Source organism: Ochotona princeps, chromosome 21, assembly GCF_030435755.1.
Source record: "Ochotona princeps isolate mOchPri1 chromosome 21, mOchPri1.hap1, whole genome shotgun sequence".
Taxonomy (NCBI): domain Eukaryota; kingdom Metazoa; phylum Chordata; class Mammalia; order Lagomorpha; family Ochotonidae; genus Ochotona; species Ochotona princeps.
The window spans coordinates 30,774,430-30,794,860 of NC_080852.1; the positions used below are offsets into that span (position 1 = coordinate 30,774,430).

Below are 20,431 nucleotides of genomic sequence, written 5' to 3' on the forward strand. Positions count from 1 at the left end.
GAAGGAACAGAGACCAAAATGTAGTTTGAAAGGTGACTGGAGTTAAATTATTTGATGAAATACTGTTATAATAGGGCGATCTTTAAATGGATACCAATCGTGAGTATGAGCATGGTTGGAGTAGTTCCTGGCAGATGGAATTTAAAAATACTTATTTTAGTACAAAGAGTGTTGAAATCCATGCATTTTTTTGTAGTACAGCTTTCTATGAGTATTTGTAAGTTCCTGTGCATACATTTGACATGGAGTTAATTATTAAGACAGGCTTGTATAAGTGTCTTGCATGATAGTTTTACAACCCAAAAGGAAAAATGTGTAGTGCTTTGCACTTGCTCACCTTTTAAGAAAAAAATTTTAAAAGTTTACAGTTTTAGGAATATTGAATATACATGTTCTAATAAGGCAAAGTTGCTTGCAAATATTCAATTTCGTGTACTTTTTAAACTGTGTATTGCTGTCAGAGGTATTGGAATGTACTTTTAAGAGATATCATGAAACTAATTTAGATTTGTTTGAAAAGTTAGTAGAGCAAGTCTGAAGGCTCTTGATTGCTCTTCCGGGACCTTTTCCCTTCGGCTCTCATTCTTTTGCAAAAGATCCTTCTGGAGTTTCAGTGATACCAGCTGCATTTCCTTTTTCTCTCTCAGTCTACACTTTTTACATAGTAAACTAACATGCGAACATTTTCATAAAGGTAACAAGTAAGGTTTACCAGTAAGTGAAAACATTTGAAGCTTTTTCATTTTCGTGGGAGATTGAGGTTAATGCTAGTCAACACCGATATTCCTTTTTATATCAATAAGAACCAAGTTTAAAGGAAGTTTGATCTTGGTGATACAAAATGAAGTTTCCTTCCTTTCTCTTTTTTGATACCATATTCCTAGTGATTTGTCCTATTTTTTTGTTGTTAATAAAGGTTATCATTTAAAATACCTAGTGAAGGTGCTTATGACATTAATTATAATGAGTGTCTCAATAGAACTTATGGTTCTTGGGCCCGGCGACGTGGCCTAGCGGCTAAAGTCCTTGCCTTGAACGCCCCGGGATCCCATATGGGCGCTGGTTCTAATCCCAGCAGCTCCACTTCCCATCCAGCTCCCTGCTTGTGGCCTGGGAAAGCAGTTGAGGATGGCCCAATGCATTGGGACCCTCCTCCCATGTGTGAGACCTGGAAGAGGTTTCAGGTTCCCGGCATCGGATGGGCGCAGCACCGGCCCGTTGCGGCTCACTTGGGGAATGAAACATCGGACGGAGGATCTTCCTCTCTGTCTCTCCTCCTCTGTGTATATCTGGCTGTAATAAAATGAATAAATCTTAAAAAAAAAAGAACTTATGGCTCTGGAGTTTCATATGCATACATGGAGGATGATAATCTTTGTTTTGCTCAAAATTCCTCAGCGTTTACTCTTGATTATGGCATAATATTTTAAGTTCTTTGATCAGTGGCTCTACCCTCCTTTCTTTAAGTTTGTGGAAATAATTGTTTTTATCTGAGAGATGGGGAGACAGATTTTCCATCAGCTGATTCATTCTGCAGATGGTCACAATGGCCAGAGCTGAGCAAAAGCTGCTTCCAGTTCTCCCATATGGATGTAATGATCCAAGGACTTGAGCCATCCTCCACTGCCATCCCCGGCCATAAGCAGGGAGCTAGACTGAAAGTGGAGTAGCTGGGACTTGAACCCATGTCCATGTGGGATGCTGGTGCAGCAAGTGCTGTAGATGGAGGCTTGCACTGCTGTGAATAGTACCAGCCTCTCCACACTCCTTTTCTGGGTGGATCCTGGGATTATTTGGTCATTTTTATCCCACTCATTTTCTCCTGCAGCTGAAGGCCACTCCAGTAGCGTCAGACATCTTGCCTCTTCCTGAAGCCTCATCTGCATCTTCCATCTCCAAGTGGATGTTCTGTTCTCTGAAGTCTGAATTGTTCTTTTAACTTCCTTTTATTTCTTAGCCTTCAAAATATGGCTTAACGTAATCACAGCATTGCCCTTCTTATATGTTCTTGGGAAAATTAAATGGAACAGTCTTCATAAAGTCTCAGTGTTTCTAAAATGATCAAGTATAAAGGTTAGATTTTGGTTTAGTGGCCAAAATATGGAAATTGGCCAAGGTATCCATTGTCAGATGACTGGGTCAAGAAAACATCGTGTAGATACACAATGGAATGTTATTCAAGTATAAAAAAGCATGAGAATTTATTATTTGCATCACAAAAACATGGTTGGAACTGGAGGACAACATGTTGAATGTAAAAAGCTGGACACAAAAAGACCAATATGACATTTTTTCCCTTACATGGTAGGAGCCAAAAAGTTAAAAAAATAAAAAACAAAGAAATCTCTGTATGTCAGTTGTGCTGCAAATTCAGTCTGTTGTCAAACTTCATTTTAAATCTTTGTCAACTTGAAGACTGGTATTGTGGAACAGGGGGAGAAACTATTACCTATGATGCCAGCTTGTGTGCCAGTTCATGTCCCAGCTGCTCCACTTCTGATCCAGCTCCCTGCTGATGGCCTGGCAAAGCAGTAGATGGTGGCCCGTGTGTTTGGGCCTCTGTCGCCCATGGGAGACATGGATGAAGTTCCTGGCTTCACTCCCATCCAGCCCTGTCTGTTCTGGCCATTTGGGAATGGATCAGTAGGTGGAAGCTCTCTCATCGTTTCTCCTTCTCTATATCTCTGGCTTTCAAGTAAGTAAACAAATCTTTAAAAACAGAAATCTTTATCAAATTGTGACGACTCATATACTATTTTGGTTTTAATGACATTCTATTTTAGAATTTATACAAATGAAGTTGAGCATTTTTTCATGTGGTTATTGTTTATAACCCTTGCCTGTTTTCCTGCTTTGCTGTGGTCTTTTAAATTTTTATTTGTTAAGCTCTTTATTCATTGGAGCACTACGGCTTTGACTTTAATCCAAATTTAAATATCTGTTATTTTAAAAGTCAAATATTCTATTTTAGGAGCACTTAGTGTCTGCACAAAGTTTTTAATGTTTTTTTTCTTGCTTACAAGGAATTTTTATATAAACAGAATTAACTCATCAATTTTGCTGTTATAGTAGTTTCTAATGTCTTTTATGTCTATATTAAATTTAAAATGCAAGCAGAGACAGACAGTGAGAGGGAGAAGTCTTCCACCTGCTGGTTCACTCCCAGCTGCTTGCATCAACCAGGGCTGGGCGTGGTCAGGCTGTAGTGAGAAGCAGGAGCTCCATCTGGGTCGCCCACATGAGTGACAGGGGCCAAGCATGTGGGCAAGCTTCCACTGGTTTCCCAGGCACATTAGCAGGGAGCTGGATTGGAAGTGGAACAACCAGAACTCGAATGGCCACAATGCTAGCTTCAGAGTCTGATGCCTTAAAAAATCATCAGCTTTTATTTGGCATTTAGGTTATTGTGTTAACTTAAACTTGTTGAAAGCTTCCAAACAAACAAACAAAAATTATTCATCAAGGAGTAAGTTACGTGCTGTTCCTTTCCACAGAAGCAGGTGTTCTGGGGGAGTGGCTCAGGCGCGGCGGTCGTCTGACAGGTGTGCCGTCCTGTCTTTGCAGGCCTTGTGTCGGATCACACGCCATTCTCCCACCGCCTTCCAGAATGTCATCGAGAAGGTGGGGCTCAACTCTGTCATCAGCTGCCTGGCTTCAGCCATCTGCAGAGTCCAGCAGTACATGCTAACCTTGTTCACCGCCATGCTGTCCTGTGGGATCCATCTTCAAAGACTCATCCAGGAAAAGGTTCGGCTTGGAGTGCTACCTGCCACTCCACTTTAAAATTCTCTTGTTTTCTGCTCCAAGTGATGTCGCCTTGGGAGTTTACCCCAAGAGAGGCCTCTTTGAACTCTACCCAGTTTTTGTTCCCCACATTTGAAGATGTTTGAAGTCCAGGGATTGGCTTCTGCCTGTGTGTCCCATTTTCCTCATAAGCAATCAGAAGAGGATGGTAGGCCTTCTTATGCCTCCTCAACCTTGACCCTGCTGCCTGGGTCAGCAGCACTGGTGTCACCTGGGAGTGTGTTGGGAAATCAGACAGCCAGGCCCCCCTACAGACCTCTTGAATTAGAATCTACATTCATAACAGTTACTTGAGGCAGACATATAAAGAGACAGATCTGTTCACTTGTTCGCTCCCCAAATACTTGAACTGACTGGGTGGTGAGGGGCGTGGCTGGGGTCAGGGACAGGAGCCAGGCACTTGACCATGACTCCCACATGGATGGGAACAACCCACCTGCTTGAGCCGTCACCACTGCCTTCCAGGTCTGTGTTAACAGGAAGCTGGAGTCAGGAGACAAGGGCAGCTGCTTTGATGTGGGGTTCAGGTATCCTAACTGCTACAACCAAATGCCCAGAATCTGTTATTTTTTAATTTTAACTTTTTTTCCACATTTAAAAATGTTTTGTTTTATGATATGGTCTCATAGGCTGTGGGGCTACCTGTGCCATTTCCCATGGTCCTCCCCACATTGACTTTTCCCCTCTAGTTTTACAATGGGTGTCCTTCATGAACAGTCATAAGTCCATCATGTGATCATTGAAGTGTTTCCCGACAATGTTAGAGTCCAGCATCATACCGTTAGGCTGTATTCAGTTCTTTGCTTGGGAGTCCATTCCTGGTCTGTATGCAGAGACATACAGCACTTTGTCTGCATATCTGAACAGATCAGTCCCAACTACACTTCCATTATACATCCCCTAAAATACAGAGCCAGGGAGCACAGTCCAGAACAGGGTGAGGATAATAAATTTTCATCAACATGAAGGTAGCAAACATGCTACAAAAAATATCAACATATTGCAAGAGTGATGAAAATGGGAATCAAACACCTGCTTGTAGGAATAGATGCCAGTGCGTGACCCCTGTCGTGCTGCAGGAATTACAATTAAAAACTAGAACTTCATTACTCATGAGATGTAGCAAAACAGTGTTGAAAGGGACATTTACAATCTCGGGTGTTTACAAGCAATCCATCTCTTATCGATGACCAATTAATGAATCACAAGAACTTATTGGGAGAGATACAAATAACTAGGAAGTGTAAAAAGATAAGATTTACAGCAAAAGTAATTAGATTTGATACCACAAAACTGCCAATTGAAACAAAGAGCCATTCCGTAAGAAGAAGAGCAAAACAACCCCTAGCCATATTAGCATTGAGATTTTTGACGGAAGCTATCTTATTTTAGAGCAAACATGAGGTATCTGATCTTTTGGGATTGGCTCATTTCCCTTAACATAATGGTCTCCAATTCAGCCCATTTGGCTGTAAATGGTTGTATTTCATTTTTCAAAATATCTGACTAGTATTCCAAAGAATAGATAAAAAGTTTGTTTATCCAGTACTCTGCCGATGGTCATCTTAATTTTAATTTTTCAAAGAATTATTTATTTGAAAGGGAGAGTCAAAGATAAAGAGGTCTTCCATCTTCTTGTTTGTACCCCGAATGGCTGCAGTGGCTGTGGCACAACCTGAGAGCCTTGAACTTCATCCAGGTCTCCTGTGTAGGTGCTAGGGGCCCAAACACCTGGCTTATGTTCCTCTTCCTTCCGGGACATGGTAGGAGGGAGCTGGATCAGAAGTGGGAGCAGGTTGAACTTGAACCTGTGCTCAGCTTAACATGCTGTACCATATTGTAGGCCCCTGTGATTTGTCTTATGAATATATAAGATATATATATATATATATATATATACACACACACATATATATATACACACACACACACACACACACACACACAGATTTAAAATTTTTATTTTACTTGAAAGAGAGAGAGAAAGTTAGAAGGAGAGAGAAGATATTCCTTCTGCTGATTCACTCCCAAAATGGCTGTGATAGCCCAAGCTGGGCCAGTCCAAAGCTGGGATCCTGGATCCTTTTCTGAGTTTCCCACGTGGATGCAGAGGTCAAGGAATTGAACTATCTGCTGCTGCTATTCCAGGCTGTTAGCAGGGAGTTGGACCGAAGTGGAGCAGCTGGGACTTACCAGGTGGCCATAGGACACACTTGCGCTGCAGGCACAAGAGTAGCCTGTGCCACCATGCCAGCCATCCTGAGTCTACATTTTAGTGAGATTCTTATGTGATTCATTTCAACTTTGTGTTTTGAGTAGTCTTACTTGAGAATATTAGGTTTGTACTCTGTGCATGTGAAACTGCTCAGATATTGTGTATAGATACTTGATTAAAGTTCTTTTTTTTTTTTTTTAAGATTTATTTATTTTTATTGGAAAAGCAGACATACAGAGAGGGGAGACGGAGAGGAGGATCTTCTGTCTGATGGTTCACTCCCCAAGTGGCCATAATGGCTGGAACTGAGCCAATCTGAAGCCAGGAGCCAAGAGTCTCCCACGTTGGGGTTGCAGGGTCCCAAGGCTTTGGGCCGTCCTCGACTGCTCTCCCAAGCCACAAGCAGGGAGTTGGATGGGAAATGGGGCTGCTGGGATTAGAATCGTCACCCATATGGAATCCTGGCGTGTTCAAGACAAGAACTTTAGCCACTAGGCTGCCATGCCGGGTCCTTGACTAAAGTTCCTTAAGGAAAGCCTGATCCAAAAATTCTACGTTTATTCAATACATTAAAAAAAAATTTGTCCATCTCAAACAGGAAAATAGTGGCAGTGCAGTTATTGACACTGCTGTTAGCAGGTCCTGACCAGTGTGTCCTCATTGATTCTCAGCTTTGACAATTGATCAGAGCTCATCAGTTTCACCTCTTGAGGTTTCTGGGAGCTTGATTTTAGCTGCTCTGCCTCACTGCTGTTTTTCAGTGACCTGATACTTTTGCCTTGGCCATTATGTCCTAGAGGGAGGCTTTGCCATTTTGCTTACTTTTGAAAAAGGTGGATTTTTTTTAAAATAAAGATTTATTTACTTTTACTGGAAGGTCAGATTTACAGAAAGATAGATTTACGGAAAGAAGGAGAGGAAGAAAGAGCCTCTGACAACAATTACCCGGTAAATAGCTGCAACAGCCAGAGCTGAGTCCAACTTAAGGCAGGATCAGGAGCCTCCTTTGGGTCTCCCACGCAGGTGCAGTGTCCCAAGACTTGGGCCGTCCCCCACTGCTTTCCCAGGCCACAAACAGGGAGCTGGATGGGAAGTGGAGCAGTTGGGACAAAAACCAGCGCCCATATGGGATTCCAGCACACATAAGGCAAGAACATTAGCCACTAGGCTATCACACTGGGTCCCAAACATAGATATTTTGATTTGTGTTGGTAGTTCAGGTATTTTGGATAAATTCCTAGTGCACAGTAGGTCATGCCACAGCATCCTTATGTTCAGCTAGCCATGCCGTTATGAGAGCGTGGCTGAGCGCCTCTGGCTCCTCGTTGCGAATGTTTGTCACAAATTGGTTGCACTCATTGCGCGTGACTTGCAGAACTAAAGAACACCAGACCCTTTCCTCCGCATGTATTATTTAGGTATGTTGAGCCGTATGACAAGGTGAATTTAAATCAAAGCTGAATACACAGTGGCGTGCAAGCCGAAGTGACCTGAGGTCATCTCTGGTTGTCTAAAGGTAGTTTGATTAGTCTTCCTCTGTGCTAAGTCTTTGCCTGCAGCCCATGTCAACTGTTGGGAGATTAATATGGCCGAAGACGTGTGCTGAACGCTGCTCAAGTATGAGCCCTGAGCACTGAGTTGTAGGAAGTAAAAATCATTATTGTTCGTTCTTTTTTTTTTTTTTTAAACTGATCCAGTAAGAACTTATTTAGGACATAAGATGTTTTTAGGCCTAGATCCAAAATTTTCTACATCGTGAGGGACTCAGATTATTGCTTTACAAATAAATCTCAGATGTTCCTTTTTTCCTTTTGATTTTTATTAGTTTCTCTAATTTGCTTCACCCACTAGTCACAAACCTCTGTAATTGTGTAGCATTGTTAGTAATGGCTGAATGCCATCACACCAAGGAAGAAATACAAAAATAGTCCTCGTCGGGTTTATTATTGGATATTTCTGTGCTTCGAAATTATGTGTGTTGCTGTAGGGAGCTCTCTGCATGGTTGGATGCATTGGCTTTTTGTTCATTCTTTTATACTTATGTAACATTTGTCCATTGCAGCAGTATAAAGGGCCACTCCAAAGTGGAGTGGCTCAGACAAGAACAGTTAAGGTGTTGTGCTCAAACATCTGTAATTTGTGCCAGCCTGTGTTAGAGGCTGGAGAAAAAACTTTCCAGTTGGGTCTTTCATATGCCTGGCAAATTGGTCCTAGCTGTCCTGTGAGCTCAGCTAGAGCTGTGGCCATGAGCCATGCTTACCTTCTCTGTAGGCCTTCGCAGGCTGCTGGGACCACCACAGAAGGGGGAAGGTAGCTGGGTGTCCCAAGGGGACCAACAGAATATGCATGCTATTTTTACTTTTTTTTTTTTTTTTTACAGATTTATTAATTTTTATTAGGCAGATTCACAGAGAGAAGGAGCGGCAGAAAGATCTGTCTGTTGGTTACTCTCCAAGTGACTGTAACAGCCGGAGCTGAGCCAATCCGAAGCCAGGAGCCTCTTTTGGGTCTCCCACATGGGTGCAGGGTCCCAAGGGTTTGGGCCGTCCTCCACTGCTTTCCAGGCCACAAGCAGGGAGCTGGATGGGAAGCAGAGCAGGCAGGACATGAACTGATGCTCCTATGGGATCCCGGTGCTTGCAAGCCAAGGCCACTGCACCAGGCAAGCCCTAGTTTTCCTTTTGTAAAGAGGATAGTAGCATGCAAGAAGGTTCTGTTCTTCTATCTTATTTTCTTCTAAGATTTGTTTATTTGAAAGACAGAGTGACAGAGGAAGACACACAGAGAAAGAAAAACCTCTTTCATTCATTGCTTCACTCCTCCAGTGTCCATAATGGTCAGAACTGCAGTGGGCTAAAGCCATGAGCCAGGAACTCCATTTGGGTCTCCCATAATGGGTAGCAGGGTTCCATGTACCTGGGTCATCTGCTGGTGCTTTCCCAGCCTGTTCTAATTGCCTTGTTAATCCTAGGATTTCATGTTTCTGGGAACTTACTTTTCTACACATGTACTTGTGTGTGTGTGTGTGTGTTTTATTTGCTGATTTGTGTATCCATTGGGCACCTGAAATGGTGTATAGCTTGACTATTAAGGGAAAATGACCCTATTATGTGCCAATAGTTATGTCTTTATCAGGTAGTATAACTTTAATTAAAGAACATTGGAGGAATATAGATTTTTCTTATGAATTGTGTATTGGGTATTATTGCATAATGAAGATTTAAATAAAGCTCTGATTTTCTTTTTCAATTTTTTAAAAATTCAGGTAACGCAATGATCTCATTTCTTCTATGTCCAAGTTTGCTCCGAGCTTCTTACCTGCATTCAGTTGTGATTGCCAGCTGTTTATCAGGCACTGCTGGGTGCGTGATCGCATAGACAAGAGACAAGGGTGTTTATTTCGCTGAGCTGCATTTGAATCCAGCTCTGTGAATTTGGGCATATTTCTTAACTTTTTTTATTTTTAAAGATTTTATTATTATTGGAAAGCCGGATATACAGAGAGGAGGAGAGACAGAGAGGAAGATCTTCCATCCGATGTTTCACTCCCCAAGTGAGCCGCAACGGGCCGATGCATGCCGAACCGATGCCGGGAACCAGGAACCTCTTCCAGGTCTCCCACGCGGGTGCAGGGTCCCAAAGCTTTGGGCCGTCCTCAACTGCTTTCCCAGGCCACAAGCAGGGAGCTGGATGGGAAGTGGAGCTGCTGGGATTAGAACCGGTGCCCATATGGGATCCCGGGGCATTGAAGGCGAGGACTTTAGCCGCTAGGCCACACCGCCGGGCTTATATTTCTTAACTTTTAAAGATTAATCTCCCTCATCCCTCCCCCTTCAACATAAGGATATCATTGTCAATTTTTTAATGTCTAATTTTCAGGTCCCATTGAGGTAATATTTTTAAAAAATCTTAGAGCGGATCTGGCCAAATTGAGATTACAAAAACAGTAGTCAGTATGATTGCCTGATGTCTAACGGCATGGTAGAAACTATTCACTCTGAGAATTGAGACTGCGTTTTTTTTCTTCAGTTTTTCTCAAAAAATGTGTTTTTCTCCTTTTCTTCTGCAGGATTTTGTCTCCACAGTTATCCATTTGCTCGACAGCCCTTCAACTGCCATTAGGGCCAAAGCCTTCCTGGTGCTTGTGTGTGTTTTGAGTCATAACCGTGAGATGTTGCTGCTCAGCTGCCAAGCGAGGTGAGGTTGTCCATGTTTGCTTCTTCACTACCTTCGGTGTGATGAATGGTGCCTGCGCTGCTTTCCACCTGCCTCCCCGGGGAGCGTTTCTTGGTCTCTCTCTGCTTGGTACAGGAGTTTCTCCCCACCCCTAAATTTCCCGTGGGTGTAACTGTCACCTGCACTCTCAACTGGGAAGCACTGGGGACCCCAAGAGCGCTCTGGGATGGACGCATGGTGACCAGTGCCTGGTGTGTCCTGGCTGAGAAGACAATCCAAGGCAAGGTGTTGCGGTTCTTGCTGGTCTGTAGCTTTGGGAATTGTTTTTGAACCAGTGACTAGCTCAATGGTTTGAACATTCTGGAACAAGAAGCTGAAGCACTAGAAGAGGCGGACTGATGAGGAAAGGAAGAAGAAATGAGGCAGGAGGCTGGGGTATATGAGCTGGTCCTAAGCTGGCATCCCTGTCTTCTTTTTTTTTTTAAAGATTTATTCATTTTTTTTATTACAGCCAGATATACACAGAGGAGGAGAGACAGAAAGATCTTCCGTCCGATGATTCACTCCCCAAGTGAGCCGCAACGGGCCGATGCGCGCCGATCCGATGCCGGGAACCAGGAACATCCTCCGGGTCTCCCACGCGGGTGCAGTATCCCAATGCATTGGGCCGTCCTCAACTGCTTTCCCAGGCCACAAGCAGGGAGCTGGATGGGAAGTGGAGCTGCCGGGACCAGAACCGGCGCCCATATGGGATCCCGGGGCTTTCAAGGCGAGGACTTTAGCCGCTAGGCCACGGCGCCGGGCCCGGCATCCCTGTCTTCTTGGAGGAACGTCCGCGAGTATGCCACAGTCCCCCTCGTACCCCAACGTCAGCAGCCTCTTCAACTGTCCGGTCTCTGCTTTTCATGATCACATTTCTCCCTTTTTGTTCCTAGTATTTTCCTTCCGTCTATAGTTTAGTTTGTTGATGTTGTTATTAACACAGCCACTCCTTCCTTTATTTTAAGTTGCTCTTTGTATTTTGGCCCGGTTCCCATCCTTGTTGGATCATTCTAGCGTCTGAGCCACAGTAGTACTAGCAGCTATTCATTATCTTTTCCGATAGGGGGAGTGGTTTTCCTGGCCATTGCTAGTTGAGTGATGCCACCAGGACAGTTTGTCTGTGGTCTCTGGAGCTTGGATCCTTCCCATTGCTCAGAGTCATTGAGTGTTGTTGCTGAGTCAGGGGTGTTTTGGCTGGTAGGCCTCACTGACTTGGGAGGGATCCGGTTGCTACGTGATTCTGCTGTTTGGCCATAGGTGATATCCCCCTACTGAATTACGGGAGCACTGCCTCAGAAGAGCTGGGCGGTGGCCTTCTGCTGTTGGGCATTGCATAGGGAATCAGGTACCTGCCCAGTCTCATGGTGTAATTCTTGCTGTCTGCCTCGTGCCAGCAGAGGATGGATGAGAAACTCTCTGCTGGGCCTTGCCTTGCCTTGTACCTTGAAGCTGGAGAATTGGAAATGTGACAGTTGCTCTTCTTGGGTTGTGTTTGAGGTGGAAGTTTAATGTTCTACAGACCTGCTAAAATCGTGCAGAGGGTTTTATGGGTTTTCGCTTGGTCTGCTGCCAAAGTAGTGCTAGTATTTCCTCCAATTTTTTTTTGTTGTTGTTCGTCCAGCTATATTTTTGGGGGCGTTGGAGAGGAAGGTGGCAGGCTAATCTTCTGCTTGTAGCACTGGCGTGCCATGTGGTTACTGGCTGGTGTCCTGGCTGCTCCACTTCTGATCCGGCTTCCTGTTCATGACCTGGGAAGGCAGTGGAGGATGGCCCAAAGGCCTATACCCACATGTAAGACCTGGGAGAAGCTCCTGAATCCTGACTTTGGATTGGTTCAGCTCTGGCCATTGCAGCCAGCTGGGGAGTGAACCAGTGGATGGAAGGTTGTCCTGTCTCTCCTTCTCTCTTTCAATAAGACTGCCTTTCAAATAAAAATAAATACATTTTTGGAAAAAAATACTTTAGGTTGTAAGGACAAACATGTTTCACTCACATAATTAAAAATTTTATGAGGATTTATTTTTATTAGGAAGGCAGATTTACAGAGAGGAGAGACAGGAAGATCTTCTACCCACTGTTTCACTCCCCAAATGGCTGCAGTGGCTGCAGCTGAGCTGAGCTGAAGCCGGGAGCCGCCTCTGGGACTCCTATGTGAATGCAGGGTCCCAAGGACTGGAAACATCCTCTGCTGCTTTCCCAGGTTGTAAGCAGGGAGCTTTGTTAGAAGCGGAGAGTGACTGTGACATGAACCAGTACCCATATGGGATGCCAGAGGTTGAAGGTGGAGGATGAACTCATTGAGCCAAAGTTCTGGCCTTCATTTAAAAAGTTTAATGAGCAAAGAGAAACTAGCAGAACTGTTAGTAGTAAGCACCAATTGGTCTTATAGAATTAAAGACATTCTTCAGGCAGTGAAATTTAAAATCTCATAGATGTTTCGGCAAATAATATGAAGTACTCCCAGAAACAAAGACACATCCACTATAGACTGTGGAAAATGGTTGGTATCTGTTCTTCTGTACTTTGTGGTTCATCTATTGTGTGAAGAGATTTCCAAAGTTCCAGGGAAAATGTCTGTAAAGGATGGGTTTGTTCAGGCGCAGCAGCTTATCTGAAATCCATTCACAGAGTTCTTTGTCATTGCTTTCATTTTTTTTTTTTTAACAGCACTGTTTTCCTAAGATTTTTGAGTGCTTCCTGTGCTAGTATGCCTACCAAATGTTAAGGTTGGGTATAAAAATATGCAAATGAGCAGCAGCCTGCAGACTGGAGAGGAGGGAGTTCCAATCCCCCCTGATGAGTTTGTACGGAAAAGGGGCCTGCCTTTCACGCTGTGCCCCAAGGCTCCCCAGTGGCTGGAGCTGTGAACGAGTCTCAGAGCCGCCCATCTACCCAAGAACTGGCGTTTCCCATCAGGAGCCTGCGATAACCTTTGCTGCGTTAGGCAGATATTTCCCTTGCCAGCTGTCAGCAGCATCCACCTTTTATGGGTTAGGTTTCAGCACATTCTCTGCGTCAGGTCTCAGATCTGTCTGGTGTGACGCAGGCAGTGCAATTGAGCTGTCAGGATCAGATAAAAATGATATGATGGCCCCCAAATGTCCACCTATTTCTCCTAATGGCCTCATCCTCATATCGAATATGACGGACGATAAAATAGGGCCTTGTGTGTTTCTGGAAGTGATAACCCTTTTAGAAGCAGAATCGCCTTGTAACTTCATTGCCAGCTTGAGATGTCTGTGACTCCTGATGGATTTTCTTAGAGTTTTTTTTTTCTCCTCCTTATAGCTTTGCTAATATGGTAATCAGTGAAATTAAAAAAAAATGCTTTGAAAATTGCTTTGATCTTTAAGGAAAGATTTTTGTTTTCTTAAAAGAGAAATATTTACTTTGGATAATTGGTTAACTGCGTGGGAAAAAATTCTTTTCCCTGCTTATACCATGCAAAAGTCAATTCCAGATGGATTAAAGAATTATATACCCCAAAGAAATCATAAACAGTTGGAAGAAAATATGTTTAAATATGGGTCAGGAAAGCTTTTCTGAGCAGAAAAGTTGTGAAAGAAACCATAAAAGGAAATCCTGATGGTTTGGCTACATATAAATCAGAAACGTTTATATCCTCCTAAAATCATAAATAGAATTTATATACTAACACAAACGGTATAATTTTGCATGATGTGTCGTAATCTGTATACCCTAAAGAGATTCATAAAGGTCTGAGGAAGGCATGCAGAGACAGAGACAGAAAGATCTTCTACCCACTGTTTCACTCCCCAAATGGCTGCAGTGGCTGCAGCTGAGCTGAGCTGAAGCCGGGAGCCTCGTTTGTGGCCTGGGAAAGCAGTTGGGACAGCCCAAAGCCCTGGGACCCTGCACCTGCTGCATGGGAGACCTGGAAGAAGCTCCTGGCTTTGGATCGGCTCAGCTCTGGCTGTTGTGGCTACTTCGGGAATGAACCAGCAAATGGAAGATCTTTCTCTCTGTCTCTTCTCTCTCTGTAAATCTGCCTTTCCAATAAAAAGAAAAATCTTCAGAGAGGTTCTGTGCATGGCCCACATGGCCTTGCATGATGAGCAGCTTTGTTTCCCCGCTGCTCTCGCTACGTAAGCGCACCACTGTCTGGGCTGCTTTGTCCTAGCTTCTCTATTACTGTCTTTTTCACCAATTCTGGTCTCTGCATAAATGACAAGTTACATCTGGTAAGTGACTAGTATTCTTCCTCTTAGTTTAATTTTGTGTGGAGAAAATTAAATATCTTCTACTTCTATCTTCTACTTACTTACTGTCAGTTTCTTGCCAGTTAAATATACATTGCCTGCACTGGATCCATTTAGACAACAGAAGTGATGGGTGCAAAGTTGACAGTGTAAACATTTAGTGAACTCAGTGCTGCTGGTAGAGCTCATTTGATTATAGACTGTACTGATGTAGGTACTAGAGATATATAAACAGGCAAGCTTGGTCCCAGGTGCATGGCAGTATTAACAGGAGGCATTCGAGCAGGCAGATGAGCGAAGCACAAAGCTGGATGTGTGTTGAATGAGCATCAGGATTCCTACAGAGAAGAGGAAAAAAAAAGATAATTGTGATTAGATTTGTAACTGGAGTAAAATTGGGAAGTCAGGAGGCAGGATGGGTAGCTTAGGGAAGCAGTCAAGTTCAAGGCCGGACTCTTACTGTTAACGGCAGTGGGGGCCCAGGGAGAAGACTGGATCTGATTAATAGTGGGTTGCTTGCTAGGATTCTCAAGAGAATTGATGTTTTAACATGATGCACTTGTAGAGTGAGAAGAAATACCGTGGCAGCCTTGTTGTAGAACAAGCATAAAATGTTTATGGAAGCTCCACTCAAATGTTTCCAGCTCTTATTTCCTTCATCAAATGTGGCTTTTTTATTTTTTAGTTGGCCACGTTCCCCTGAAGCTTGTGGAAAAAAGGTCTTGTCATGGGGAGTCGCTGGGGAGCACATGAAGACACAAAGCATCGTTCTGGAGTGGGTTTTGTGTTGTTGTGGATGCCATCAGTCTTTTATTTCTTGCAGAGGGGGCGTTGGTTGTTTTCCTACCTGTTCACAGGGTGCGCTGGTGTTTGAAAACAGCTTGAGCAGTTTGCTCCTTAAACAGAACATTCTCCAAGTTGTGGTAATTGAGGAGCATACTGTTCAGTTTTATAATGGAAAGCTTCAGTTTTAGGGAAAAACTGATTGCTTAGATGCAAGTGTGGATTTGCAGCTGTATACTCTGATATTTTTGTGTGTGGCTGGGGGAGGTTGGAGGTGTGGTTTTTTCCCATTGTTGCCGTTCTCTGCTCCTATTGGCAGTTAAGGGAGATTTCTTGGAACCGGGAGAAAAACCCCATTTTGGATCATCTCAAACTCTGTTGAAGTTGGGTGGTGCAGACTCAGCAGCCCCTGAGCAGGGTGGATCTTGGCGGGAGAAGTCCTGCCATATGCTCCACTTCCTGAGTGTGTGTGTGTGTGTGTGTGTGAGACTTCTCTGTATTTCACATGGAGAGTCTAGCACTGAATGGAAAGTAATCAGGCCTAAGAAGAGGTAGTGACAGCAAACCCCAAGGTCAACAAGAGATTGGATCCCGAGGGAATGCAGATAAAGGAAATGAACAGATGTCGCCTGTGAAGTTGTTGCGTCATTAAAAATGCACAAAGTGGAAATTCCAGATCTGGAAAATAAGCCAACTGAAAATAAGAACACTGGAGTGGGTTCAGAGCAGATTTAACACTACACTGTAGAGAATTAATGCACATGAGTTATCTGGAGTTACCAAACGATGGAAAACATGGAGAAGAGCCAGACACAAAGGGGAAACAGTAGGGAAGTGATAGTTTCTTCCCCATTCCCCCATAAATGGTACTGCGTTATTTGGGTATCAGTATAGAAAAATAAATTTTTTTTTGGGCCAGTATTGTAGTGCTACAGGTTAAGCCTCAGGTTCCTATTAATGTGCCTGGGAAGGCAGTGGAAAATGGCCCAAGCCATCTTGAACCCTTTCCACTCATGTGAGGTGACCAGGATAGAGTTCCTGGCTCCAGGACTGGTCTGGCCCAGACCTTGGTTTTGTGGCCATTTGATTATTGAGGGCAGTAGAAGATGGCCCAAGCACTTGAACCCTTGCCACTCATGTAGGCTGACCAGGCTGGAGTGCCTGCCCCCTGGCTCTGACCGGGCTCTCACCTGGTCGCTGTGGTCATTTCATTAGTGAATGAGCAGATGAAAGATCGCACACTCTTCCCTGACTCCTCTTGTTCCCTCCCTCCCTCCGTCTGTCTCATGTCCTGTCTTCCTTCTTTGCCCTCCCCTCCTTTTAAACAAGTCTTAAAAGTTTCCCTTAAGTTATATAAAAGCATGGTTAGATTGCACATTTAAATGTGAAAAGCTAAAACCACAAAGTTCCCATTAGATAGCCAAAGGAGATACCTGTGTGATCTTGGAAGTAGAATGAGGTTTTAAAAATAGAACATAAAAGCAATGTCATAAAGGAAAATATTGGTAATTGATCTTGAAATTGTGAGCTTCTGTTTGTCAAAAGACAGTTAAAAAGTAAAAAGGCAAGGCACAGACTAGAAGCCTTTTGCTCCGCACATAATCTGCAGTGATATCTCAATTGAAAGATACAGAGAATTGTTCATTGCAGGAGGAAAAGGCAGATAGCCCAGGAGCAAGGTGTACATGAGGCCTGAGCAGACATTCCCCAGAAGTGGTCATCTCCACATGGCCTGTCAACACACGAAAGGATATGTGACCTCATCTATCATCAGGAAAATTGAATTTAATTACAAGAAGATAATGAATTTATTCCCAGACTGTAATAACACAAAGCCTAGTACTGCAGGGTTTCAGCAAGGATATAGAGTAACTGAAGTTCCCACATGTAACAGGTGGAATATAAACTGACTTACAAACCACTTTGGGCAACCGGTCAGCTTCTTCCACTAAACCAGATCGAGGCATGCATTGTGATCGGTGGTCACTTCCATCCCAGCTGCTCCACTTCCTATCTAGCTCCCTTCTTGCAGCCTGGGAAAAGAGTGCAGGATGGCTCAAAACCCTGGGACCCTGCACCCATGTGAGAGACCTAGAAGAAACTCCTGGCCTTGGGTCAGCTCAGTTCTGGCCATTGTGGCCATTTGGGGAGTGAGCCAGTGGATGAAAGGTCTTTATCTTTCTGTAAATCTAATCTGTGTTTCTAGTAAAGATAAAGAAATCTTAAAAAGAGATAAAATCCAGACTGACTGCACAAGAAGTGTTTTAGACTTGCTGGATGGGTGGAAGTTAAATCTGCTGTCGCCGTGTGTTGCTGAGATTGTAATTGGGGAAGCTCGTCCGCTGCGTGCGGGCATAATTGGAATGGGTAGTTCGGTGCTTGCAGGGGGAACCTCTGAGTCCTGTTGCAAAAAGAGAAGCAGAAGGCAGCCCAGATCCCTCTCAAGTAGGAGAACGGGCTAATCAATGGTGCTGGGTAGGCACTCTGTCTCAAAACTAACTGGCCTGGCAATTACCATTGTTACTGTTTTCTCAAAAGAAAATGCTTGCAATCTTTCTGCATGACAGAGTGTCAAATAGTTGTAGTGGGGTGCATTTCTCTCTAGGGAAGCCCAATGCTGTGTTGTTTCAGCGAGCTGAAGCAGTGCACCAGTGTGCCCCGGAGGGGAACCTGCAGTCTGTGCTTTTGACCATGGTGACATGTATGCATCACAGAGTAGGGTGAACACGCTTAGGATAGCGTGATCCCTAGTGTGTTGGCAGGTGGTAGTGGTAGCAGTTATGCTATTTTGGCAAGCTTTTCATTTCATCACATGTAGCAGTCCTACATGGTAGCCATTTTTACCCCATTTTTACTTAGAGGACCAGCACTTTGAAGAGTTGAAACAGTTTGTGCAAAATGACATTGTTTGAAAATGCTACAGCTCTTGATTACGTCTAGGTTTGGTTGTTGTATATCTCCCAGCATTACCAAGTTAGTAGACAGAGCGCAGCAAAAGCATAGAATCAGATAACCATACTTGACAGGGACTGTGACAAAGCTTTGGTTTTTCTTGAAAGTTAGCCTAAAGTTAACCTCTGCGACGCACAGGTCTTACCAAGAGGGGTAGTCTGTTTAACCTGTACTTGGCATTTGGTGTTTCATTAGGTGGCCCATACAGTCAAGTATTTTTCAACTAAAAAAACAGGACAAAATTCTTATTTAATTTTAAAAAAACACTTGCATTCAAAGCATTAAGCAGGTGATATGTATTAGTGGTTCAAGGAGCAAAGAAATTTTTAAAAACTCAGACACCTCACCTTCTGCCCCATCGCCCCAGGTTCTGTCATACAAAGGAAGTGTCGCTATTAACTGCTTGTTTCATATAGATTGCTTTTAGTCCAAGCAATATTAATCTGGGTTATTCTCAATTTAAAGAAAAATATCTGACTTGGTCTTCAGATGTTTTAACAGCATGTCATATTTTTTTGCATACCACGTATAAAGATTTACTTTTTATTGGAAAGGCAGATTTACAGAGAGAAGGAAAGACAGATCCCATGGCTTTGGGCTGCCCTCTACTGCCTTCCCAAGCCATAAGCAGGGAGCTGGTTGGGAAGTGGAGCAGCCGAGACAAGAACTGGTGCCCAAAAGGGATCCCAGCATACGCATATGCAGGGCGAGGATCGTACCTGGCTCACTTTCTTTTTAAGTATTTGTTTTAATGCTGAACTGTGTTTTATTTAACACATTCTCTCTTGCTGGACATCTCCCACTGCAGTGTTTTGCTATTTCAGATAGCACATTATGAATACAGGGATCTCTACAATTATTTCTTTCTACAGGTGAAATTAGGAGATTTTTAATTTTCATGATACTGGCGTTGTATTGTTGTGGATTTGTACTTGCATGTGTTTCTAGCAGCATTGTACTAAATGTGTCCGTGTCCTCAGTCTTGAGATACTTAGCTGAGCGAGTGCTCTCCCATCTGCGGGTTCCCTTCTTACGTGCCTCCAGAGGCTGCATCTGGGCTGCGCCAAGCCTGGAGCCAAGAATCCAATGCAGGTCTCTTATAGGGTGCGACAGCAGGGTGGTCTCTGCTGCCTCCCAGGCTCTGCCTTACTAGGCAGCTGGTGTCATGAGCAGGACTAGGACTTGAACCTAGGCAATTCGATGCTGGCTGTGGGTGTTCGATCCGTTGGCTTATCCTCTGGGCTAAAGCTTGTCAGCACACTCAGAGTCCGGATGGCGTCTTGCTTATCAGCCATGTGAGTGGTTCAACTGTCGATCATTTTGATGTGTATTTCACTTTTTGTCCCATTTATAGTTTCTCCTGTGTATATTGCCTTTTCCTATTCCTTGGTAATTTTTTCTCTTGGTTTGTTAATCTTTAAAAAAAAGATTTTTAGTTATTTTTATTACAAAGTCAGATATGCAGAGAGGAGGAGAGACAGAGAGGAAGATCTTCTGTCCAATGATTCACTCCCCAAGTGAGCCCAGTGGCTGGTGCTGTGCCGATCCGGAGCCAGGAGCCAGGAACATGTCTAGATGTTTTAAATCGCAGCTGCAATCTCTATAATTCTTTGCATTTATGTCCACGGTTTACCAGGAGGGTTAGATTTTGTGTGCATTGCCTGCAGGGTCCCCAGGAAGTTCAGTATTAATGACTGACAATACATGCGATCAGCGTGCACTTCTGCCTTGGCCTGTGGGAGTGCCAGGAGCTCCCTGCAGCCCCGACACCTCTAGCTCTCACTTTTCAGTGCTTTTCCTCCACTAGGTAAAGGAAATCAGTGTTGTTTTGTAATAGTCGACAGTCAGACAAAGTTGCCTCATTTTCTTTCTGCAAAAGCATATTGAGTTTTCCAAGGAAAAAGGAGAGGGGGGGGGAAGACTGCACCTGCCAAGCTGGTAGAAATCTAAATGTCAGCATGACGGGGACCGTGCCCTCCGGAAACGCTTGCCTCGGCTGTGGCTCGGCAGGTTTTATCATGAGAGGTAATATCTGCACTTTGCCTGTGTGTAGACTGGTGATGTACATCGAGCGAGACAGCAGGAAGACCTCTCCAGGCAAGGAGCAGCACAGCGGCAACGAGTACCTGTCCAGGTGCCTGGATCTGCTCATCTGTCACATGGTGCAGGAGCTGCCGGGCATCCTGGGTAAGTTGGCATCTGGTGCCCGGGCCCACTGCTGCCCCCTCCTGCTCTGTGC

General features: G+C 44.0%; 1 protein-coding gene across 2 annotated transcripts in view; it reads left to right on the top strand.

Moving 5' to 3' along the window:
* The window catches only part of ULK4 (unc-51 like kinase 4), a 328,855-nt gene that overhangs the window by 69,318 nt on the left and 239,106 nt on the right, over positions 1–20,431 (top strand). For both annotated transcript variants that reach the window (XM_058678919.1, XM_058678920.1), the window contains exons 20-22: positions 3,565–3,747; positions 10,089–10,216; positions 20,246–20,379. In XM_058678919.1, the coding sequence (XP_058534902.1) occupies positions 3,565–3,747; positions 10,089–10,216; positions 20,246–20,379 (445 nt within the window). The remainder of the gene's footprint in view (positions 1–3,564; positions 3,748–10,088; positions 10,217–20,245; positions 20,380–20,431) is intronic.